Here is a 27,056-nt window from a genome sequence, read left to right on the forward strand (position 1 = left end):
GTATGACAATCCAGGTATGGAATGTGGAAATGAGCAAACATACTTGTGAACTATTACCATATTCTGTGCAGTTATTAAAACTGAATTTATGGAGTTCTGACAGTATATGCTTAAAACTCCAGAGATAGATCTGTTCTCTCATACCTGATGCAAGGAAAATGAACATTCATGTTTACAAATTCAGCATGATAATTTTGTGCCTTTAGATAGGGCTTGTACACACACCACAATTCTAGAGAAGACATAGGAGTTTAAAAAAAAAGTTTTTTCAACAATGACAGGCTTAGGAAGCATAATTCCGTGATGAATGGCTGTGCAAAATACTGTTTACAAAAGTACAGATAAATTCTTCTTTGAAAGTGGAATGAAGTTTGTATTGTGACAACTTGGCTTTATAGGGCACAGAACGATGAAAACTGCTTGGAAAAGATGAATAGCTTGTTTCTCAGCCTGCCCCCCTCCCACTCTGCCCTTTTCCCAGAGTGAATTTGAAGCCATTTATTCATGCAAAAGCCCATTTTCATGTTTTCACAGAACCAAGCAGGTATATACAGATGGGTACAGACCTTGAGACCTGGGGAGAAATGCTTAGCTTACTATCCTTCTTATTCCTGAATCTCTTACACCTTTGCATCCTAAATCGGGGGAAGTGTTTCCTGTTTAGATATCTTTTTGTCAGCCATGTGCCTTGAGGCAAGCCACAGTTCCACAGCATAGTACCCCACGCCTCCCTGTAAAATGTAGCAAATCCTTTCAATGTCTGAATGCCACAGTTTAAAATATTTGTGAAATATTACTTTTACAATAATATTTGTGAAAATATTATTGAATATATGCCCAAAGAAGGTAAGTTCAGTTTTCTACCTGTAACATGCATGATATAGATATAGAGTTTGTGTCTGTTTTCTGGTTGATTTCATGTAGAACAAATAACAAGAGGGTTCTAGGATCCTATTGGCAGATGCCAGAAGTTTTAATTACAATTTACATCTACTCACTGTGTGTATATGGCTACCTTATACGTGTGCACCGTTACTTTCAGTGGCAAAAACTGCAATTTCTTTTGCACCAACCTGATACCACATGGTTTACCTGGGCAAGATGACCGCACTGATGCTTTAGTTGATGGAGATGGGGAATGAGGGAAATTATTACAGTGAACTTCCTATAGTAGATGTTCAGCAAATAGTTAATATAAAAAATCTGTTTATGGACAGATTAAATTGTCTACTCTCTACAAGATAGAGGGTTGGAAAACATCTGTAGGGGTGTGTACCTTTATTGGAATTTTTTTTTTTTTGGAAACAGAGTCTCGCTCTGTTGCCTAGGTTGGAGTGCAGTGGTGTGATCTCGGCTCACTGCAACCTCCGCCTCCCAGGTGCAAGAGATTCTTCTGCCTCAGCCTCCTGAGTAGCTGGGATTACAGGGGCACACCACCACGCCTGGCTAATTTTTATATTTTTAGTAGAGACGGGGTTCACCATGTTGGCCAGGCTGGTCTTGAACTCCTGACCTCATGATCCACCTGCCTCAGCCTCCCAAAGTGCTGGGATTACAGGTGTGAGCCACCATGCCTGGTCGGAATTTTTAAAAAGAAGTTAAAGCCTTTACCTAAAGCCTCAGCAAGCAAACACATAAGATCTTTTTATGGGGGGCGGGGGAGGTGTGTTGCTTTTAGCATTACCAAGAATTGCACACAATTTCGTTTTATTATTTCATTATTTGGATTATTTTTAAATTGCAAATATTTGTCTTCATAAGGTTTGCTAGTTCAATTTAAAATTTTTCCAGAATAGTGGTTCTTAACCCAGGAACTCAGAAGAGTTACAGCAAATATAAGTTATTTAAAAATATATATTTTAATAGTATAAGGTGACATGTAGAAAGTATGTATACAATGAAAGTCCATATTTATTCATGCAAAAACATTTATTAAATGACTGTAAGGTATTAGGGTGATAAGAAACGGGCTGTCTTTTTTGTTTGTTTGTTTGTTTGTTTTTTGCTGTTGTTCTATTCTTCCTCCAAAGGAGTAGAGATGAGGCTAAGTTCTAAGTGAATTTTAAATCTGATTGTTATTAAGAGAATACAGCTCTAAAATACAGTTAGATTTTTATTGTGTAATAAACTAAAACATTCATCTTCTAATGTACTGTCTGTTAATTGTCTCTGTCAATTGTTGCGTCCCAGTATTGCTAATAGAACACGAGAGTGTATATTGCTAATACCTTTATGATATCCCAGAAAACATAAAATATTTTGTGTTCTCTTTTGCTCTGACAGGTTGGTACAGAGGATATACCCTCCAAAATAAATCTAAAAAGGTATGACTTATTATCCACTTTTTAATTCCATTTGAGATCTGTCTGCTAGTTTTGTATTGTGCTATGTGACCCTCTCCTCTACTCTCTGCTGTCTCTAGACCTAGTTTGCTTTCTCTTTGATGGCTCTTCTTTGGATTTGAAAGCAAATTCTCTGACCTCAGTGCCTAAATGTAATAGTGTAAATCCCATTGACTGTATTTCCTACCAGCCAGTTCAAGGAGAGAGTCCTGGAAGACTTCTTGCTTCCTGTCCCTCAAGTTAAGCAAGTTGGTAACACATTCATTGCCCTAGTGGGATCTCTTTTGCAGGGAGGGGTGGACCCACCCTTCTCCCTTTGTCCTTTACTTCCAGTGCTACAATTCCAAACTAAAGGATCTCCCCATTTCCACTTGATCCTTTCCTTCATTGTAAATTGGATAAACAAGAGTGGTTTTCATATTATGAGCCTCACACCCCAATAATACATTATGAAATCAATATGGTGGATTATAACCAATTTTTTCCAAAAAATGAAACCGAAAAGTAGAGAACATGAGATGCAATGGTAAGTACTGTTTCACGAAACTTTTATTTTAGGTATATACTTTTATTTATTGTTTTTATTATATTTTATGTATTTGATATGTAATACTGGTTGCCATAAGAATGTATCTCTTACTGTGCAACAAAGGCACAGTTTGAAAAATACTGACCTAAATGGTTCCTTTTGCCGGTGCCAAAACTACCGATCATCAGGCTAAAGAAAATCTATTAATTATGTTAATACCTCCCTCAGTTTCTTTTAGGTCTTGTCAGCACTTTTCCTTTGATACTGCTCGCTGAGGCAGCATGACATGTCAGCACTTTCTTTTGAAAGAGCAGAGTTGATAGGGCCTTATTATTTCACAATTAGTTCACATGCCAAATAGCAAATTAGGAAAGGGATGAGAGAAACGATTTAGAATTTATCAAAAGAGGAGTGAAAAAACAAAACCAGACCCATGGTTCTTACTCTTCACAGACAGCATGAGAAAGACGTAATCCTGCACAGATAGGCTGATGTTACACACCCAACTCTCCAAAGAGTATGGGGCCCAGGAAAACACCTTTCTACAAGGTATAGTTCATTGGAAACCAGGACTGCCTCTGCATTGTTGATGCTTAAATCACACTCAGTATTTGCACATGTATGTGTACATATACACATTTTGTTAACTTTGTGACAGTTTACTACTACAGCAAAATAAAGGAATGTTTGCTTTTAATGCAGTTCCCACAGTTTTGGTCCTTTTTTCTCACCCCAAGCCAGAGAATGATTTTTTCTACCCGCAGTTATTCTTGTGTCACATGTCTTTATTTCAAACCAAATTATTTTCATTTAATCTCTTGCTGACTTCAGTTTCTCTGGGCCATCAAATAGGGGTCCAAGACAGCAGGCATGCCAGAGTAAATGAGAACATGATAGAACTAAAGTAAAAACTTTTCTTATGGGATCCTCAGTGACACAGAGTACTTGATTATGGCCACTCCTGCTTTTTTAGCCCTATTGGTGTTAATTTTACTCATAGTTATGGAAGTGGTAGTTACTTCAAAGCACAATTAGAGTTAACAACTTTTATGTTCCGAATTTGTTAAACAGTAAGAATACTTATGTCACTTAATTCTCAATCCTTTTTTTTAAGAAAAAAAAAGTTAATTTAAAAACAATAAACAAAAAGCCATTCTCAAACAAAATTATGTGATGAACTTAAGGAACAAACGAAAGTCTTGATTTTTCACTGCGAAATTCAATTACGTTCAACCAAAGTCCTAGATCAGGTCTTCTTTTTCATAGACTACAGTAAGTAAGGATCCTTTTGAACATGGAAGACCTTGCTTTCTAAAGTATCCTATGATTTTTTAAAAAAGTCTTTCCTCATTTCCACAGGCAATTGGTTCCAGGACCCCCACAATACCGAAATCCGTGGATGCTCAAGTCCCTGATATAAAATGGCGTAGTATTTGCATATAACCTCTGCATTTCCTCCCGTGTACTTTAAATCATGTCTAGATTATTTATAATACCTAATACAATGTAAATGCTATGTAAGTAGTTATTATACCGTATTGTTTAGGGAATAATGACAAGGAAATAAACCTCTGCTTACTTTTTTTTTCTATATTTTTAATCATTGGTTGGTTGAACCCATGATATAGAGGGCCTTGTGTATATAAAAATCAATCTAGCTAATAGTGCCATTGTTGTTGGCTTTGAACAGTAGATAGATAGGGCACCCCACCGGGATCTAAATGATAAGTTCTGGATGTGTTTTTAATTTTTTTGTGTTCATTAAAGAGTGCTTAAAACCTTTAAGCTTAAAATCTCACCCTTTAGAAGAAATCTTTCAGTAAGAGTTTCTCTTTGTTCTCTTGATAAGTAAAGAAAAACTTTCTAATTCAATGAAATGATGACACAGACAAGGGACATGCATTTATTTGATGATTGTTTTAAGTCGAAATATCCTTCTTGTGGAGAGATCCAGGGAAAATACAGGCAAATCAAATTCAGTTGCCGTGAATTCTGCTCTGCTTTTGACACCCCTTCATTAAGAGATCAGCTCATTAGAAACGCTCTTCTGTGCTGTGTCCCTCATTTCTCCATCTTTAGGGGGAAGAGCTACTTGAAAGGCCTATTGTTTTAATGGAAATTCTTGGTGTCATTTATAAGCTGACCCAGCCATTTAGAGTGATGATAAAAGGAGCTAGTTGATGATAAAAGGAGCTAGTGGTTTTACAAATTGAAGAAGCCAAGTGCTTTTCCGAAACTGATTATTAATCCTGGTGGAATTGTGGGAGTGTGGATAAGGGCAACATCTAGAAAATCATTAGTTTATTTTTCTACTCAAGTGAGTGGGTTACAATGAGGAAGGAAAAGCAGAACTGAGAAACAGGCTGTAAATCAGAAACACATGACCTAGGTTTACTCTGACTTTCTGTGTGTCCTCATGGCATAGGAGTCATTCTATAAGCATCAGATTTGCCAGAGCAATTCTATGACTGTAAATGGCCAAGTGTCATCATGGAAAGGTGAAGCCTACAGATGACAAATACACACATACTATATAACAAATACACACATACTGTGTAACAAATACATACTATATAACAAATACATACATACTATATAACAAATACACACATACTGTGTAACAAATACATACTATATAACACATACACACATACTATATAACAAATACATACATACTGTGTAACAAATACATACTATATAACAAATACATACATACTGTATAACAAATACACACATACTGTATAACAAATACATACTATATAACAAATACATACATACTATATAACAAATACACACATACTGTGTAACAAATACATACTATATAACAAATACACACATACTATATAACAAATACACACATACTATATAACATACACACATACTGTATAACAAATACATACTATATAACAAATACACACATACTGTATAACAAATACACACATACTATATAACAAATACACACATACTGTATAACAAATACACACATACTATATAATAAATACACACATACTGTATAACAAATACATACTATATAACAAATACATACATACTATATAACAAATACACACATACTGTGTAACAAATACATACTATATAACAAATACACACATACTATATAACAAATACACACATACTATATAACAAATACACACATACTGTATAACAAATACATACTATATAACAAATACACACATACTGTATAACAAATACACACATACTATATAACAAATACACACATACTGTGTAACAAATACATACTATATAACAAATACACACATACTATATAACAAATACACACATACTATATAACAAATACACACATACTGTGTAACAAATACATACTATATAACAAATACACACATACTATATAACAAATACACACATACTGTGTAACAAATACATACTATATAACACATACACACATACTATATAACAAATACACACATACTGTGTAACAAATACATACTATATAACAAATACACACATACTGTATAACAAATACACACATACTGTATAACAAATACATACTATATAACAAATACATACATACTATATAACAAATACACACATACTGTGTAACAAATACATACTATATAACAAATACACACATACTGTATAACAAATACATACTATATAACACATACACACATACTGTATAACAAATACACACATACTATATAACAAATACACACATACTGTGTAACAAATACATACTATATAACAAATACACACATACTATATAACAAATACACACATACTGTGTAACAAATACATACTATATAACAAATACATACATACTATATAACAAATACACACATACTGTGTAACAAATACATACTATATAACAAATACATACATACTATATAACAAATACACACATACTGTGTAACAAATACATACTATATAACAAATACACACATACTATATAACAAATACACACATACTGTGTAACAAATACATACTATATAACAAATACATACATACTATATAACAAATACACACATACTGTGTAACAAATACATACTATATAACAAATACATACATACTATATAACAAATACACACATACTGTATAACAAATACACACATACTGTATAACAAATACATACTATATAACAAATACATACATACTATATAACAAATACACACATACTGTATAACAAATACATACTATATAACAAATACACACATACTGTATAACAAATACATACTATATAACAAATACACACATACTATATAACAAATACACACATACTGTGTAACAAATACATACTATATAACACATACATACATACTATATAACAAATACATACTGTATAACAAATACATACTATATAACAAATACATACATACTATATAACAAATACACACATACTGTGTAACAAATACATACTATATAACAAATACACACATACTATATAACAAATACACACATACTGTGTAACAAATACATACTATATAACACATACATACATAGTATATAACAAATACACACATACTGTGTAACAAATACATACTATATAACAAATACATACATACTGTATAACAAATACACACATACTGTATAACAAATACATACTATATAACAAATACACACATACTGTATAACAAATACATACTATATAACAAATACACACATACTATATAACAAATACACACATACTGTGTAACAAATACATACTATATAACAAATACATACATACTATATAACAAATACACACATACTGTATAACAAATACATACTATATAACAAATACACACATACTATATAACAAATACACACATACTGTGTAACAAATACATACTATATAACAAATACATACATACTATATAACAAATACACACATACTGTATAACAAATACATACTATATAACAAATACACACATACTATATAACAAATACACACATACTGTGTAACAAATACATACTATATAACAAATACATACATACTATATAACAAATACACACATACTGTATAACAAATACATACTATATAACAAATACACACATACTATATAACAAATACACACATACTGTATAACAAATACATACTATATAACACATACATACATATATACATACATACATACATATTTGAGACAGGATCTCAGTCTGTTGCCCAGGCTGGAGTACAGTGGCATAATCACGGTTCACTGCAGCCTTGACGTTCTGGGCTGAAGCAATCCTCCTGCCTCAGCCTCCCGTGTTGGCATGTGCCACCATGCTGTGCTAATTTTTTAAACTTTTATAGAGACGGTGTCTCAGTTTGTTGCCCAGGCTGGTCTTGAACTTCTGGGCTCAAGCGATCCTCTTGTCTTGGCTTCCTGAAGTGCTGGGATTACAAGCATGATCCACTGTGCCTTGCCTCAAATTCTCCTAATACGAAAATCATCATGTCTGAACACCCAGTGTAAATTGTCTGCTTATGATCTGCTTAGATGTCACAAGATTCATCACTCTGCATTTATGTTTCTGAATACTTCTATCTTGAATGTTTTCCACTTATTAGGAGCGACTAGTCACCAGATTGTGAATGCATGAAAATTTTAATTGGTCCTTTACCTTCTGATTTCAAAAACCTTCAGCAAGGACGTTCCTTTGTTGTAGCAATGTTACATTTTACTTTTGACTTCCAGAATTGGATCCTTGTAATTAAACAGTTTATCCCTGCTCAGCACCTCCCCCGCCCCACTCCTGCTTTTTTATGAGTTTTTGACTTTTTTTATTGTGGTAAAAAAAAAAAATATATATATATATAACATAAAATTTACCATCTTAACCATTTGTAAGTGTACATTTCAGTGGCACTAAGTACCTTCTCATTGTTGTGCAACCATCAACACCATCCATCTCCAGAAGTCTTTCATCTTTCCAAACTAAAATTCTGTCCCCTTTAGATACTAACTCCCCATTGTCCCTCGCCCCCCACAAGCCCCTCAGAACCCCCATTGTACTTTCTGTCTTTCTGAATTTGACTACTACAGGTGTAAGTGGAGCCATACAGTATTTGTCCTTTTGTGACTGGCTTATTTCACTTAGTGTAATGTCTTCAAGATTAATTCCCAACATCCCAGTTTGGTTCCCCACAGAGATGATAGTCAACAAATCATTTGCCATGGCGCAGTGGCGCAGCGGCACAGCGGCACAGCAGGCAGAAGAAACACCCAGAGTTCCTTAGGCATCCTAGGGACAGGCCTAGAGCTTCCGAACTGCAGAAATCAGGCCCCAGAGGAATCACACACAGTTTGTGAACTGAACACCTGCCTTTCTCATTGCTATATTCATCAGATGTTTACTCAGTGCCTGCTGCATGCCAGGCACTGCGAAGGACAGTTCCGTGTTTTGATCATTAAAAAAATTAAATAGACCAAGCACGATGGCTCATACCTGTAATCCCAGCACTTTGGGAGGCTGAGGTGAGCGGATCACTAGAGGTTAAGAGTTGAAGACCAGCCTGGCCAATATGGTGAAATCCTGTCTCTACTAAAAATACAAAAATTAGCTGAGCATGGTGTTGCATGCCTGTAATCCCAGCTACTTGGGATGCTGAGGCAGGAGAATTGCTTGAGCCCGGAGGGCGGAGGTTGCAGTGAGCCGAAATTGTGCCACTGTACTCCAGTCCTGGCAACAGAGCAAGACTCTGTCTCAAAGAATGAATAAATGAATGAACGCATGAATGAATAAATAAAGTCAGAAGACTTATCTCCTTCTTTTTCACTTCAATGGTGTGCCTATGCGTGTATGTTTTATACTGATAGAATTCCATGGCCAAGCTCACTTGACCTGAGGGGTGGCGCATTGAGAAAGTGTCCTGTCTACTGTGCCCCACAGTAGACACACATTTAATTTTTGTTTTCAATTATTTGATCAGTTTTCCAAAATGGTTCTGAATCCCACCTCCATAATGAAAGAGGTCATTGTCACCTTGTGTCTGTGTGTGTTCTTGGTCTCATCAGTAACGGGATTAGAATCATGCTTTCACACTCATATTGCCCACGCCTGCCCCTGTCTCAAAGCGAGGAGGAGAAGGGATGCACTTTTTATTTGGGGCTTTGTGTCTGGTGGGAAAGCACATGCAGGATCCACTCTGTCATCACCAATGCTAGGGGCAGTTTAATCTCAAATGTTCTTGCTGTTTCCTGTTTTATTGGCAACGGATTAAAAGAGAGAAAGCAGAGTATTGTACAGACAAATATAGCACATGCAACTGGACACAAGAACAACTGTCAATGTTCACTGTTTTCCTGTCTGAGTGGAGTAAGGATCAGTGGGTATATATGCCTCTGGGCACTGGGACATCCCCTCCCACCTTTATGATCAGCCACCCCTGACATGTCATGTTCATGGAGTTCACACCAACTCTTCCAGGAATAGAGCTGGGAGCAATTAGCCGATAGTGCCAGCTATAAGCTCCATGTAAGATACCATGAAACAGATCAGCATCACTGTCTCCAGATGACATCTCCTCTGTGTGTGAGCATATCACACAGCAAACAGCAGAAGCTTTGGTACACATAAGAACACTCACATCTGGGACTTGCTTCCTGTTGGTTAGATCTGGTCCTCCGTTCTCTGATTTCTATCGACCAGTTTCTCGTCTTTCTCTTAGGTCTTTCCAGGCCTAAGTCTTCCCCATGGGCAGTGTTACAATACTGATGTAGAATTGCCTCTTAGGGATATAGAATGGAGAGCAGTTTGACACTGTGAGGTGTTGAAAATAACCAGGTGACTAACACCCGTTGATTTTGAGTGCATTTGGTTTAAGTGGCAGTGCTGAGAGGAACTACTTTAGAAAAATCACTATGTAGTTGACCCATGAAAAATATGAGTTTGAGCTCTGCAGCACTTACACATGGATTTTTTTTTTAGCCAAATGCAAATCAAAATTACAATATTCTTGGGACATGAAACCTGTGTAAAAGTACGTGCGGGTTGTGCAGGGCTGCGTGCCATACCTGAGTATTTGTGGATTTGGGTATATGCTTTGTGGGAAGGGAGTTTCTGGAACCAACCCCTTACATATTCTGAGGGATGACTTATTTTATGGGCTACTGAGTACTGCATAGTTTCCATGTCACCCCTTATGTGAAACCCTTTATGGGAAGCATCTCATGGCAAGTAGCATCTGAGGAGTTTAGGAGCTCACAGTTACACTCCTTCCCATTATGTTATCTCTGAGCTGACACAGCATGTTTGCCTCTTCATTCACAAAATATCCTATGCTCTCTGAACCCAAATTTTAATTTCTACCTTTTTGATGTTTCCACCATGCTTTTGTTGAGGTAGCCAGTCAACGTAAGTGGTGTCCTGCAAACCTGATCTCAGGAGTTTAGCTATTGCCCGGATCTTCCCATTTATTCTCTTTACTTTGGGCTGAGGTGGTTTTTGTTTGGTTTTTGTTTTGTTTTTATGGCCATATAACCAAAATTCTTTTCTCTGTAGGGCATTTTCCCTGAAACATATATCCATTTGAAAGAGGCAACTGTGGAAGACCTGGGGTAAGTTCCAAGCTAGGAAGATTCCCCAAAAATGATGAAGTTGTAACATTATCATTAATGGTAATCTTAAGGCATTAATGCCTTATGTACGTTAATAGTTCTCTCATCTCAGGCCAGGCGTGGTGGCTCACGCCTGTAATCCCAGCACTTTGGGAGACCGAGGCGGGCGGATCATTTGAGGTCAGGAGTTCGAAACCAGCCTGGCCAACATGGTAAAACCCCATCTCTACTGAAAATACAAAAGTTAGCTGGGCTTGGTGGTGGGTGCCTTTAATCCCAGCTACTGGGGAGGCTGAGGCAGGAGAATCACTCGAGCCCAGGAGGCAGAGCTAGCAATGAGCTGAGATCGTACCACTACACTCTAACCTGGGTGACAGAGCAAGACTCTCTCAAAAAATAATAATAATAATAAAAAATTTCTCTCATCTCATCAGTTCTACTTCTCCTATGAGAGAGAAATGAAGAAAAACTTTTCACTGATACAATTCCTTCCTCTGTCTTCTCTTTCTATAATTGTTCCTCCTTTCCATTGCTTCTCCAGAATACTAAACACGGAAGTAGCAAACTGAGGGCTTTTGCCTCTACATTATATTTATTATCTGTTCACTGATTGTGTGTGTGTGCGTGTGTGTATGTTTGCACACATGAACATTTGGGACTCTGACTGATAAGATCTGAGAAGCCCCCAATTTAGGATCCTTGAGAGATAGATGATTAAGCGACAGCCTGCATTTACCAGCTCTGAGCCTTGGATGAATCGTTTAGCCTCAAGTGGATCCTGGGTTTTTCACAGCATATTAAGGGAAAACAATCTGGCCCTACTATGATCATGAGCTTGTCATGAGATTCGAATGAGGTAATGTATGCAAATGTGCCCTGAGGATAAGATCTGCTGTGTTTTGTGTATTGATATTTCTTGCCCACCTCATCTTGCCCACCTACCTCATTTGTCCTGGGAAGTGCTGCCTCTGTGACAGCTAAGAAGAGCGAGCTACTTAGTCTAAGTGGGAAAGAGAGGTCACTTAGGTGATGGTGAGTCTCTGGACAGGAGAGTTCTGGAGGCAGTATGGAGAGGCTGGGGTAGGACTGGAATCCTGCGGCCAATGGAGAGGAGAGTGGGGCCAAGGAGAGAGTGGACAGCTGGGTCACAGAACCACACAGCCTTACAGCTAGAAAGAGCATTCCCAGTTGTAGTTCAGCACCATCATTTCTTTTCTCTTCTTTTTTTTTATTATTATGGGCAAACTTTATTTTGTATGAACTTGATTTCACAAAATTAGAATGGCAATTCCACTTAAAATTAACTCTCTAAAAAGTGTAAATATCATGGTATAGATATGTTATCCAAAACTCCAAAAGGCAGCGAAATTGGTAACAGATATTCCTTCTCATCTTTGGACTGATACAGCAGCAGAATTGATGAAACTGGTTCCCAGACAAGTATGTGCCACTTGCTCCCGTGCCTCAGGGAGGAGAGGATGTTATGACACAGGCGTTTTTGTTGAAGTGACTTGTGGATAATTGCTTCTTATTAACACTGCTAAAATTATGTTCACTTGTTTTACTTTGTGTGGGAGCCGATGACTCTTGTCCTTTCGTTTTTTGAGTGGTATCTTTCAAGGCGTTGGCCTCAAACCCGCTCATTCCAAAATGCATCACAGATGGGAATTTAAGCCTCTTCACAAAGCAAACCACTGGAAATTCATAGGTAGTATACAACACTGGTCTGTAACTGACCTCTGATAATAGGGCAACATCATTTCTTTGGAACATAATTTTCTTGATTTCACAAGAAGTGACAGGATAAGAAAACTCATAGTTAAATGAGAACAGTCTTATTACAGGACAGTTATCTCCCAGGTGTATGTCACCAATTCTAATTTCCGTGTTGTTATTATTTTCATTCTGACTAACAACCAATTATCAGAACACATTGAAACTGTTGCTGGGTCAAGTTCAAAAGAATTCCAAAACAGTAAAAAAAAGAGGAAGGGCCCACCAAGAGCACAGAGGTCTTCATCGCTCCAGACTCCCAGATACAGCACAGGGAACAAGAAATGGCAGAACCATCATTTCATAGACAAGTGGTCAAGATGTCCTCAAAGCCATACAGCAATTTGGTGGCAGAACCAGGACCAAAAACCAGGTCTCCTGCCCTGCTGGAGAAGTCCTCTTTCCGGTGGGCTGTGGGCTCTCTCCACTGCCGCCCACCATGTTGGTTGGTGGAAATGTAGGTGGGGAGGCACATTCACACCAATTAGGGTTGTACAGGATGCCCAGTTACATTGGCAATTCAAATAGTAATTTTTTATAGTAAGCATTTCCCAGATATTTCATGGGTCACACTTATTCTAAAAAATCTTACTCTACCAGAAATTCAAAGTTAACTAGGTCTCCTATATTTTTCCTCATTGAGCCTGGCAGTCCTACCACCAGTTCCCATTTGTTTGCTTGCTCTTGCTTTCTCCTTTTTTCTTTTTGCTAATCTTAAAAATGCCAGAGAGGATTTCTGTGAATGAATGTAGGACCTACCTTTATGAGAGTCTTCTGTGAGTAAGCAAGGATTTTGTTAAGTGTACGTTTTCTATGTTGTGAAACTAGAGATGAGAAGAAAACACGGGACTATTCCAGAAAGGGGTGCTGCCTCCGTACCCCCCACCCCTACCCTGGCCCCTGCCGCAGCCAGGTCCTGGGTGGAGTCAGAGTCCCAGGACATTCGTGCCACACACACTTCTCCATCCACCCTCCCAAATTAAACAGCTGCTTGGTGGAACCAGCTAAAATGCTGCATATTTTGCTTCCACCTTTGAGAATCACTGAAGCCAGCCTGGCTCAGTAATTGAGTCTCCTGGAGAAATCTACACTGGGGAGGTCAAGGCTGGGCTGCAGACTCATTCAATTGCAGGAATTGAGCCAATTTTGAGGACTGTGCTGCCTTATTCTCCTTCTCTTCTCCCAGATGCTTGGACGTGATAAAGTCCCCTGCACAACTCCTGCCCCCAGGCCTAACCAGCTTCATTCTCAACCTTGAGCATTGGGGAGTCTGATCCCCATCAAGTAAAGCAGTGCCGATCAGCCTAGAAGAAAGTGACCCTTGTTTGGTTCTTTGTAGGCAGCATGAAACCGTGATTCCTGGCGAGCTCCCCCTGGTGCAGGAGCTCACGTCCACTCTGCGAGAATGGGCTGTCATCTGGCGAAAGCTCTACGTGGTGAGTTTCCCCCTGTGGCTTGGAGCCCCATGGTCACTCTGGGTCCTCAGCCTGTAGGTCCTTTGCAGGGTGTCGGCCCCTTATTGGCTGACTTCATGGAGTGGGATGCATTCTCCCTGGATCACACAAAGGCTGATAAGCAGCAGATTCTCATTTCCCCAGAGCTGGGTCACTGATATCGGATAGTAGAGTAAGTAGGCGTAATCATTCTAGCAGTCTTTTCTCAAATGATAAACATGCTGATTGTGAAAGTACTAATGATAATAATCACTGCAAACACTTCTGCAGTCTTTCCTAAGTGCCAGAAACTATGAATCCTCACAACATTCCTATAAAGTAGGTGCAATTATTATTCATTTGTTAATAAGGAACCTGAGTCATGCTCTCAGCCTCTTCATGTATACCAGTGAACTGAAATTTGTTGATATTTCAGGGCTCAGCTGCATGAGGATGACATTCTTTACCTTGGTCTGTATACCTTACAGACTCCGAAACTTGAATAGTGTTAAGTTGTGGTCTGAGAGTCGCCTTTTTGGGCAGACTCACAGTATTCTTTCTCCCAACACTGGTTTGACCTCAGAATGCTAATACAGTGTGTCAGTTCACAGGGAGATTACAAGGAGCCAGCACATCCTCTCTGTGATAAACAATAAGCACAAGTTGTGTGCAGGAATCAGCACCAAGTAAATCTAGCATTTAACATGATCAAACTGAGAACAGCTGTCTTGCAAGAGACCAAGGATGCTCAAAGTCTATTGGCAGCAAGCCTGCCTCATCTCCAGTGTAGAAAGCTCTTTCCTTAATGTTAACATTGGAATCCACAAAGACTTTGTTTTATTTATTTATTTTTTTGAGACGGAGACTTGCTCTGTCGCCCAGGCTGGAGTGCAGTGGCACCATCTCAGCTCACTGGAACCTCTGCCTCCCAAGTTCAAGCAATTCTGCCTCAGCCTCCCAAGTGGCTGGGACTACAGGCGTGTGCCACCACGCCTGGCTAATTTGCTTTTTTTTTTTTTTTTAAGTATAGACAAGGTTTCACCATGTTGGCCAGGCTGGTCTTGAACTCCTGACCTCAAGTGATCTACCTGTCTTGGCCTCCCAAAGTGTTGAGATTACAGGCGTGAGCCACCATGGCCGGCTAATTTTGTGTGTGTGTTTTTAGTAGAGACGGGGTTTTACCATGTTGGGCAGGCTGGTCTTGAACTCCTCACCTCAAGTGATCCACCTGTCTTGGCCTCCCAAAGTGTTGGGATTACGGGTGTGCGCCCCGCCCACGAAGACTGTTTATTCTAAAGTTGCTTCTTTGCCTATAGCCCTTGTAGTTCAGCATCACTGGGTCTTGCCTCTGTTAGTGGGTTCCAGCCTTCTGTGGCTGACCAGAAATTCCTATGGCGAATGTATATTCTCTCGTTAGATGTGTGTACAAGTTCAGGGAGGTTGTAGACCAGACTTGATGGCCTGGGAACCCTCCTCTTTTCTTTATGTGGCTTTGTTTATCTCAATTTTTGTTCAGTCATGTGTTGATTCATTTTAACTCTGAAAAGCCAATCTTAATAAGTTACTAGGAATACCTCACTCTAGACCCTAAATACTGAAGGCAGTAATCAAAAGCTCATTTTGGCATAACTTCTAAGAATTCATGGAAGATATTTCATTTTCATTCAGGGCTGTTGTTTCCCTTGGTTAATCACAGCAGTAGAAATCACCAACCCCTTTGGTGGAAAAGCACTTGGTATTTCTCTGCTTGGTCATCCTTCAAGACCTTGTTTAGATACTTTGTTCTTCATATTATATTTTCTAAACATAGCAATCTATAATGTTTCCCTCTGGACAATAGAAGCACTTACTGCTGAACTCATCATCTGACCCTTAGGGCACACTGCTTCATAATAAAGGTGATCTTTTGATCTCTTTATGTTTAGTTGAAGAGAGAATGCACGTTAAGTTGCTAAATCACAAGGAGGATGGAGACACTACTGTCAGCCCCGTGGCCTTCATTGATCGTCTTGCACTTATACTGAGAGTACTTTCTGGTTCTGGTTTATTGATTAGTTAGTTGGGTGGATGTAACAAGGTTGATGGATGAGGAATTCCATGTACGTGGGTTGGTTACTTAACATGTTCTTTCTGGAAATTGATGAGTGTTGAAATGCATTCTTAGATAATCAGTATTGGGAAAGGAGTTTTTTTTTTTTAAAAGATGTATGAGAGTGGAGCGTATGAGTGAGACCGACTTTTTTTCTTGCTAAAACACAACCAGTGTGCCCAGTTTATTACCTATGTCCTCTACACATCCACAAGTAATTGTGCCAGGTCTACCATTGAATAGAATGAAGAAAGAAGTGAATGGGGGCCAGGTGCAGTGGCTCACGCCTGTAATCCCAGCACTTTGGGAGGTTGAGGAGGGCAGATCACTTGAGGTCACGAGTTCGAAACCAGCCTGTCCCAACATGGTAAAACCCCTTCTCTACTAAAAATACAAAAATTAACTGGGTATAGTGGCTCGTGCCTGTAATCCCAGCTACTCGGGAGGCTGAGGCAGGAGAATCGCTTGAACTAGGGAGGCAGAGGTTGCAGTGAGCCGAGATCACGCTGTTGCACTTCAGCCTGGGGGAATAGAGTGAAACTCCGTCTCAAAAAAAAAAAAAAAAATGAACGGGGATGAAGAATTAGGACTCATGTATTTTGGCTGCCAAAATCTCTTAGTAGTTAAAGGTGATAAGGTCTTGTTGAGCATTTCCTTGGCGGGAGAGTTTCATGTTGTAGTAGCAGAATTTGGTTAAAAAAAAAAAAAAAGACTGGGCGCAGTGGTTCACGCCTGTAATTCCAGCACTTTGGGAGGCCGAGGTGGGCGGATCACAAGGACAGGAGTTCAAGACCAGCCTGGCCAATATGGTGAAACCCTGTCTCTACTAAAAATACAAAAATTTGCCGCGCGTGGTTGCGGCCACCTGTAGTCCCAGCTACTCGGGAGGCTGAGGCAGAAGAATTGCTTGAACCCAAGAGGCGGAGGTTGCAGTGAGCCAAGATTGTGTCATTGCACTCCAGACTGGGAGACAGAGGGAGACTCTGTTTAAAAAAAAAAAAAGAAAAAAAGAAAAAAAAAAAAGCCATCCCGTCTTCGAGGGCAGCACATTTCTCATTTTAATTTAGATATCTAATAACATAATTATTTTGGTATTTGTGCATAATTTAAAATGTCTTGTAGCTGCTGTTGATTGACTAAAAGACATTCTTTGTAGAAATTCTCAGTCAGTCAATAGGACTGAGAAACCTGCTTCTGCTCTTGATACATGCTCATCCAGTAAGGAATAATCCACTAAGATTTGTTATTATGGTTAGTGCAAAAGTAATTGCGGCTTTCACCATTACTTTAAATGGCAAAACCCACAATTATTTTTGTACCATCCTAGTATTAATTGTGGCTTTCTCTTTCGTTTTTTTTTTCCTGTCCCTTCCTAAAGCATTGACAGTTCACTTGAGGCAGAATTTCTGAACTTCTTACTGAAACATTTCTGTATCAAAGTAGCAAACCTCAATATTATGTTTCACTAGGAAGCAAGTAAAAACCCAAATCTCTAGTTTTCGTGTCCCATCTCCTTTCACCCGCTGTATGCTTTTATTGATGTTTTTGCTTTCTGATTCTGTAAGTTCCTTCAGTCCATGTAAAGATAAATATAGATTTTACTACTATGTAGCAATACTTGTATTGTTTCTCTCTTGCATTTCCCCCTGTAGATTACAACACCAGACACTCTGTCTGATGTCTTTAAAGACACCTGTGGCCAGCATAGTGGCTCACACCTATAATCCCATCCCTTTGGGAGGTCAAGCCTGGGGGATTGTTTGAGTCCAGCAGTTTGAGACCAGCCTGGGTGACATAGCAAGACCCTAACTCTACAAAAATTAGCTGGGCACAGTGGCACACACCTGTAATCTAGGCTACTGAGAAGGCTGAGGTGAGAGGATCGCTTGAGCTCGGGTGGTTGAAGCTGCAGTGAGCCATGATTATACCACTGCACTCCAGCCTAGGTGACAGAGTAAGACCGTTTCTCAAAAAAAAAAAAAAAAAAAAAAAAAAGATACCTGTGATGTCTTAGAAATCCCACATTTCTATAGTACATTTCCTTGTTCTTTTCTTTTCAGTCTCAGTTCACCAGAAGTTTACGTTGTGGATCCACAGTCTCATATGAGGGGAAAATGCAATCCACTAACCAGATTAAGCCCAGCTATGTAGATACTGGTGATTATTCTAGAAAGGAAAAATATTTGCCTAGCTGTGATTTATTTTTAGCAGTTATACGGTAACCATGAAGAATAATCATAAATATGTCTTAAAGGGGAGGGGAGTATGTACACAGAACAGAGGTTAACCCACTTATCCAAAATGGAGAGAAGAGATGACTGCCCCCATGGTCTCTCTGTTCCTTAGGTATATTATTATTGTTTTCTGTTGGATTATCTTCCCCAGTGGGTGTTGGTCTTATGCCCAGGAGAGGAAGCGGGTTTTAGGAGACAGACACTGGCCCAGGAATTGGGAAGCTGGGTATCCTGTGTGGGTCCTGTTCTAACCAGTTCTGTGGCCTTGGGCAAGTCACTTGAACACTTCAAGTCTGCTGGATGTTGTTCCTCCGCAAAAGTTGATGTAAAAGCTGCCGAGTTGACCGCGTAGAACTGTGAGAGTATGGAAAGAGAGAGTGGCTGTGATCTATGCTGCTGACAGACCATCAAGGACTCCGCCAATGGGAGCATGTGCTTTTGATGTTATCTTAGCTGGAAACAGTAGCCATCTGGACACCCTCCCCCTGAGAAGCCTTGGCATAGCTTCCGTCTTACCCGACTGCCTGCCCCAGACGCTGAAGCTCCCTTCTGTATGGCCCCTTATCCAAGGCCGCTTCCTTTGGAACAATTATCTTAGGCAAAGTGGCCTTGAACACTCGGCAGCCAAGCTAAATTTCTCACCATATATAGAGAACCTGCTTGGTTTAAATTCAAGTCCAGGAGGCCTGGGTCATTCCAAAATACAGAGAAACTGCAAATGTATGGCAGTTTCTGATGGGCTTTCCCTATACTGCTGTGCCTCAGTTGGAACTGGTCACTGGGTGTGTTTTCATTGGTTGTTCAGGAAAGGAGGGAACATTGTGATCAAGGAGGCCTCCTGGTGACGTGCCAAGACCTTGGACATTGGAGTCAGACAGGCTGACTAGTTCTTAAATTCTGGCTTCTCTCTTACTGGGTATGTACTATTATATTCAGAAAAAATAGCAAACCCAGTAATAGTTACTGAAAATAAACCAAAACAGAAAGAACCTGGATGCAGAAGGCTACTAGCTGATCCTGCCGCCTAAGACAAGTCCCTTGATCTCCTTAAGTTTTCTTTTCTTCTCTTAAGTGGGGATTTTGTGTACTATATGCCTTGCAAATTTACTGTAAGAACTCAGCGGGATAATCTGTATAAAACCCCAGGGTAGTACCTGTCACACTGTGGTCAATACATGACAGCCCCTGACTAACCCCTCACAACTCTGCTCCTAGAAAGAGCTGATTGATAATGAGAAGTGTAAGAGAAGAGCTGGATCACACTAGAAGATTTAGCAACATTTGCCTTGAGGTCATGTAAGGGTGCAGTTGCCCACCTACTGTGGTTATTCCCTATCTTCCAGCTTCGGGCAGAAGGAGTGGGCAGATAATGTCTAGCCTCCCTCCAGCCCCGTAGTAACTTAACTAGGTCTATGGGTTTCAGGTTTTCTATCCACTGTTCTTCCCAGCCTTGGAAAACAGATCCAGCGAGCTGATCTTTGGCCTCTTTTCCTTTCTGTCAACACCTCTTCCTGCTTCCACACGGCTGAGGTGGAATCAGGGCAGATCCCCCTGCTAGATGGGCGGATGCCCATGCAGTGACTTAGACACGGTCAGATTCGTGTAATGTCTAACTTTTATCTTTTCGATAACAACTCAGTTATGCTTTTTGAATATAAACAATTCTACATCTCAAGGCAAAGGATCATACTTTCTCAACTAAAAATCTGGTCTTGAAACTGAAAAATTGCAGTGTATTCGTGGACACAGTAGGGCAAGGGTTTTCAAATACAGGACTGTCCTGGAAATTCTAAGCTGTTTGAATGCCATAAACACGCTGTGCACCATCTCACCCTAAGATTTAGTTTCGTGCTATTCCTCATCTTCCCATGGGAGAAAGGGTTCAGTGAATTGTGGTCAATCAGGCTGTTTTGTTCGTGTAACTTTGGAAGACTGGATCTAATCCTACTCCTTATGGAAAAGAGATAGAAGATCTTTTTTGGTGATAGAAGGTATTTAAGGCATAGTGTTGAATCAAGTGAATTTATTATTATTATTTTTTTGAGATGTAGTTTCACTCTTCTCGCCCAGGCTGGAGTGCAGTAGTGTGATCTTGGCGCACTGCAACCTCTGCCTCCAGGGTTCAAGCGATTCTCATGCCTCAGTCTCCGGAGTAGCTGGGATTACAGGTGCGCATCACCACACCTGGCTAATTTTTGTATTTTCAGTAGAGAAGGGGTTTCACCACGTTGGCCAGGCTGGTCTCAAACTCCTGACCTCAGGTGATCTGCTCGCCTTGGCCTCCCAAAGTGCTGGGATACAGGTGTGAGCCACTGTGCCCAGCCAATCAAGTGAATTTAATTGCTAACATGTAGTTCGTACAAAGGACTGATCTCCCCTCACTTAAAATTTGCCAGCAATAAAGAACCCTGTGGCAGTCTATAGTTCTGGAAAAATCAGGAGCAGAAAAAGTGCCTATAACCGGGAAGGGGGTAGGGGAACTTGCAGAACACACTGAATGGCCCTTTCTTCCCATCATCGCATATCCAGGCAGTTTAAAGCTGCTCGATTCTAATCTCTTTGAACCGGTGGTTATTACTGGCTGCTGGAACATAAGCTCTGAAGTATAATTAAGCTGGTCTTGTGGTTTGAAACCAGCATCTTATTCCTTATTACCAAGAACAGAAAATTCCCATAGCAAACTTTGTCCTCTTGTCAGGGCATTTTATCTGTGAGTTGCAAGCCCTGCTTCAGGATGGCTCTAACGAGAGAGCCAAGATGCGGCGTGGGACTGACTGACGGGCACCAGACATGGGCGGTGCTTTGGGTATTTTTCCTGTTTTGATTTCCTCTGACCTGGTTGCCTGGCTGTCAGGATTTCTTTTCCTTCAGGAGGCAAAAAATGGCCTTTAACTTGAATGCTTTCTTTAAAAATCAGACCTTTGCTGGTCAGACTGCACTTTTATCTGACACAGAGAAAAGGCACTAGAATGGATAGGAAGCATGTTTGGGGCAGTGGGAATTCTCTTCTTCCCGGGATCCCTGGAGTCAGTGTAGCTCAAGAACACAGAAGGACCTAAACACCCCATCTGGACCCAGGTGTTACAGCTATGTGGAAAAGGCATGAGATTGATTGCAAAGAGCTCGACACCGGGAAAATTTGATTCAACGCCAACTGAGTGTGCAAGCAAGTGAGATGATCAGAGTCAGATGCAGTTAATCAGGAAGCTGCCTGGGAGGAGTAATTGAGTTTAAAGTCTCAGTCATAGACTCAAAGACGCTTATCCTTGGGAATGGATTTTAGTGCCAGTCTCTTTATTTTACATATGAGTTTACCCTAGAGGGAATATGCCCGAAGCCACATAGCAAGTTAATGATAGAATTCGAGATAGAAGCCAAGTACCCGTACTTTCAGCCAAGCCTGTTTCCCTCTAAGTCATAAAATCTGCATGGAAGAGGAAAGGTTGGTGAACAAAGTGAATATTGATTCTTTTATACACGGAATGGTAGAAGACCAGAGAAAGGGTTTTTGACTGTGGTCTGCATTGTTTTTCTGTTTTTTGTTTTTTGTTTTTTTTTTTCAGAGATAGGGTCTCGTTTTGCCACCCAGGCAGGAGGGCAGTGGTGCAGTCACAGTTCACTGGTGCCTCAAATTCCTAGGCTCAAGCGATCCTCCCACCTCAGCCTCCTCGGTAGCTGGGACCACAGGCATGCACCACCACATCTGGCTAATTTTTTATTTTTTGTAGAGACAGAGTCTTACCATTTTGTAGAGACAGAGTGTTTAGCCCATGCAGGTCTCAAACTCCTAGGCTCAAGCAGTCCTCCTACCCCAGCCTCCCAAAGTGCTAAGATTATAGGCATGAACCATTCTACCCATCCCTGTGGTCTGCATTCTTTGGGAAAATGAAGAGTAGAGTCCAGGTTTTCTGACACCCATTGCAGCGGGGCCATCATCTAAATGGCCCCTCAAATTCTATAATACTCCTTTCCTGTGAGTATTGAAGGCAAAGCTATTTTTTCTTGTGACTTCGTATTTATCTCTAGACATTCTAAAAAAAGAAAAAAACATTATAAACATCGGGAGGCCAAGGCGGGAGGATCACCTAAGGTCAGGAGTTTGAGGCCAGCCTGGCCAATATGGCAAAACACTGTCTCTACTAAAAATACAAAAATTATCCCATTGTGTGGTGTATGCCTGTGATCCCAGCTACTTGGGAGGCTGAGGCAGGAGAATTGTTCGAACCCGGGAGGTGGAGGTTGCTGTGAGCCAAGATTGTACTACTGCACTCCAGCTTGGGTGACAGAGCGAGACTCCATTAAAAAAAAAAGTTATAAATATTTGGACTAAAACTATAAAAAGTGAGGCTTCAGGTATCTCCAAGTAGAAGAGGGAGAAATTCTAAGCAAATGCAGGAATATCTTTGCTATCTTGGAAAAAATTTAGATTGCTTTATTTTGTGGAGCCATTCTTCACTCAAATTGAAAGCAGAGTATTACAGAGTGTTATTTTAAATTTAAGCTGTCAAAGTTTGTTTTTGAGTCCCTATTGTGTTCCAGGATTGTGCTGTCTTTTGTGGAGAGGGTCACAGAAATTCTTGGATGATGTGACAGTGGCTGATAATGCAGAAAAGGCTGAAGTGAGTGATGACGAGAGATAACCGAGAAGGCTTCTACAACAGGCGGGCCTGGGCAGTATGGGATTCAGGAAAGAAAGAGCTGGAAGGAGGGCAACTGGAGAGAAAATAGAGCCTCAGAGGAGCTTAGCACATGCTCTTTTTTTTTTTTTTTTTTTTTTGAGATGGAGTTTCTCTCTTGTCACCCAGACTAGAGTGCAATGGTGTGATCTCGGCTTGCAGCAACCTCTGCCTCCTGAGTTCAAGCAATTCTCCTGCCTCAGCCTCTTGAGTAGCTGGGATTATAGGTACCCGCCACCACACCCAGCTAATTTTTGTATTTTTAGTAGACATGGGGTTTCACCGTGTTGGTCAGGCTGGTCTCGAATTCCTGACCTCAGGTGATCCACCTGCCTCAGCCTCCCAAAGTGCTGGGATTACAGGCGTGAGCCACTGTGCCCAGCCAGCCCGTGCTCTTTTGGTGAGTGTTTGGTTTTCTCTTCACCTGTCCTCATATGCTTCCCCCAAAACCCATGAAGTGTCAGGGACCAACTATTATGTGAAACATCTTGCTTAGAATGCTCTTAGGAATGTAGCAACAAAGTCCATCTCCTTGAAGTGAATGGGGAAATTGTTTCCTTTGGTGTGTTCTAGCTTGTCTATTCAGAATTCACTTGGCACAGTAAATCAGAGAAGAATGGCTGTCTTCATCCTTCCTTGGGGGACAAACTTGGCAGACAAGGCTGGTATGGACTGGCAATAATTAAATTGCCACGGATAGTGTCTAATGTAATTGAGACTAAGAACTTGTGCACATGTACCCCAAACAAAGCACTGTGTCACACAGAGGATCCCCGGAGCCTTTGAACCCTTTCTTTACCATATTATGAGAAACAATATCTTAACATTAGAAAACATTTTGAATAGCTAAGAGTGGACAAATGCGTTGCAAGAAAGAAAACAAGAGTCTCTTTCCACCTAGCAGTTTTGACAGGCAAAAACTGACAGGCTTAATTTCTCACTTCTTTTTCCAATTTTGAAGAAATGGAAACATTTTATATAAGATTGAAGGAAAAAAGCAGGGTTTTTACCTTTGCTTATTAAAAATAGTATCTTTAAAAGCCTCATTTTAATGTTTTGCTAAGGACTGGGGGATGAGGAAAAGGCAATTCAGAAAATGCTAAAAGTAGTAAACGTAGGTAGTTTCAAAATTTTAAACAGGCTTTGCCTTCTGTGTTTTTTAAGATCAGCGGTGTTAACAGAGCATGTTGCAATCACAGATAAATGGGTTCTTCATCTCTTTCCTTTGTGTTGCCACAGAACTTTGAACTTGTGTTAGGGTTTCATCACACTCTGCTAATGTCAGTTTTGTTCATTGCCCTCTGCTTTACACCAAGGCCTCTTTCCTCCTCGTTTATTCTTTGTTAAGGGGTATTTTGGATGTTTTCAGCTCTGTTTCTAGTCTACACCTGGTCTAGGAATCTGTGTCGTTAGGATCGACAAAGAAGGACATCACTAGAGAACATTGTGTGCTGTCAACATCTCTCTCTGTGTGTGCATTTTTTGGGGGGTTTTTTGTTTGTTTGTTTGTTTATTTTACAGAAACAAGGTCTCACTATGTTGCCCAGGCTGGTCTCAAACTCTGAGGCTCAAGTGATCCTCTTGCCTCGGCCTCCCAAAGTGCTGGGATTACAGACGTGAGCCACAACGCCCAGCCAGTGTGCATTGTTTTTATAGGAGATAAGAATGTTTTCCTATAATTTCAGAAGTACATGGTTATATAACTATATCATGACCTTCAACTATAAAGAAGAAAGAAATGGGGCCGGGCGCGGTGGCTCACGCCTGTAATCCCAGCACTTTGGGAGACTGAGGCAGGCGGATCATCTGAGGTCGGGAGTTTGAGACCAGCCTGACCAACATGGAGAAACCCCATCTCTACCAAAAATACAAAATTAGCTGGGCGTGGTGGCACATGCCTGTAATCCCAGCTACTCAGGAGGCTGAGGCAGGAGAATTGCTTGAACCCGGGAGGCGGAGGTTGCCATGAGCTGAGATCACGCCATTGCACTCTAGCCTGGGCATCAAGAGCAAAACTCCATTTCCAAAAGAAAAGAAAGAAAGAAATAGATTCATAGTATATGTGGATTGAGTGGAGTCCTATGGGGTTTTATTTAACTAACATCTCAAAAGTGATATACAGAACACTTTTCTCTGAATGCTGTACCTAAAGTAACATCCTTCCCCTATATACACAAGATCATATTGTCCTATTTATTTTTCTTCTTGCACTTTTCATCATCAGAAATTATCTCATGTGTGTATATATATTATGATATAATATATGGCGTATATATTTACTTTCTTATTGCTGTCCTACCTTCTCTAGAATGTTAGATCCTTGAGGGCAGAAACTTTATTTCCAGCACATAGTGGATGCTCATTAACTTAAAAAAAAATTAAAATGAAGCCGTCAATCATTTAGATCAGGGGTGTCCAATCTTTTGGCTTCCCTAGGCCACATTGGAAGAAGAATTGTCTTGGGCCACATATGAGATACACTAACACAAATGATAGCTGACGAGCTAAAAAACAAAAATTGCAAAAAAATATGATAATGTTTTAAGAACGTTTATGAAGTTGTATTGGGCTGCATTCAAAGCCGTCCAGGGCCACAGGTTGGACAAGCTTGATTTAGAAGGTTGTGATGGCTTAGGTGTCAAGTATCTGATTCTTAAAATGATTGAAAAACAAATGATTAGTTGTAAGGTAATTTAGTTTGGTTACAGTAAGTTACTATTGAAACCAAGATTAACAGTTTAATATGTGAATGGTCTAACAATTGTCTGGGGAAATGGGGACTTTAAAATAATATTTAAAATTATATTTTCTAGTATTTCTTATCTCTGAAATTATAATTATTTCTCCATTCATAATTCACTCATTTAGTACATTTGCTAGAGTGCCTACTTGTACCAGCTGTATTCTAGGGACACACAAATGAACAAACTCTCTCTCCTATAAAGGCCTACCAGCTAAGCAGGGAGGCAGATGAGCCAGTGTAACCCAGGGTTCTCCATACTATCATGGGAGCAAATTCTGGGCACTGTGGATGGGACCACTAACCTAAAGTTGAAGTTTCAAGGTAGAGACATCTAAGTTGAGACTGAAGAAATCAGAATTACCAGTTGGCAGAGGGTGTGGTATAAGTCAGAAAAGGATAGGGGTGGGGGTAGATTTGGAGGAAGAGAACAAAAGAGGAAATAACATATTGAGAGGATCTGGAGCCTTGGAGAGAAATGGACGTGGCTTTGCATGGAAGGGAACATAGATTGTTGGGGTGGAGACTGGTATGAAATGCAGCTGGGAATGTGCGGAAGAGTCAAGATGTGGAAGGATCAAGGTATGTGTCTGGAGGACATTGAGACTCACTGGAGGGCTTTAAACCCAGGAGGGGCATGGCTAGAGTTTTAGGGTACATGGATGATTTGATATGGTTGTGAGTATGACCCACTGTTAACCCTACAATCACCAGTTTCCACAGTTGCAAGAGGGGAGGGTGT

General features: G+C 40.1%; 1 protein-coding gene and 1 pseudogene across 4 annotated transcripts in view; one reads left to right on the plus strand and one right to left on the minus strand.

The window, feature by feature from the left end:
* Positions 1 to 27,056, plus strand: part of DOCK5 (dedicator of cytokinesis 5) — a 239,090-nt gene that overhangs the window by 81,148 nt on the left and 130,886 nt on the right. For 3 of the 4 annotated variants that reach the window (XM_054498518.2, XM_063669373.1, XM_063669374.1), the window contains exons 3-5: positions 2,284 to 2,324; positions 11,314 to 11,369; positions 14,482 to 14,578. In XM_054498518.2, coding sequence (XP_054354493.2) covers positions 2,284 to 2,324; positions 11,314 to 11,369; positions 14,482 to 14,578 — 194 coding nt within the window. Of the gene's footprint in view, positions 1 to 2,283; positions 2,325 to 4,230; positions 4,665 to 11,313; positions 11,370 to 14,481; positions 14,579 to 27,056 lie in introns of those variants that run through there. The other variant, XM_054498519.2, reaches the window with a different exon arrangement.
* Positions 12,834 to 13,389, minus strand: LOC129042847 (oocyte-secreted protein 4B-like; annotated as a pseudogene).

Source organism: Pongo pygmaeus, chromosome 7 (genome assembly GCF_028885625.2).
Source record: "Pongo pygmaeus isolate AG05252 chromosome 7, NHGRI_mPonPyg2-v2.0_pri, whole genome shotgun sequence".
In the NCBI taxonomy this organism is placed as follows: Eukaryota; Metazoa; Chordata; class Mammalia; order Primates; family Hominidae; genus Pongo; species Pongo pygmaeus.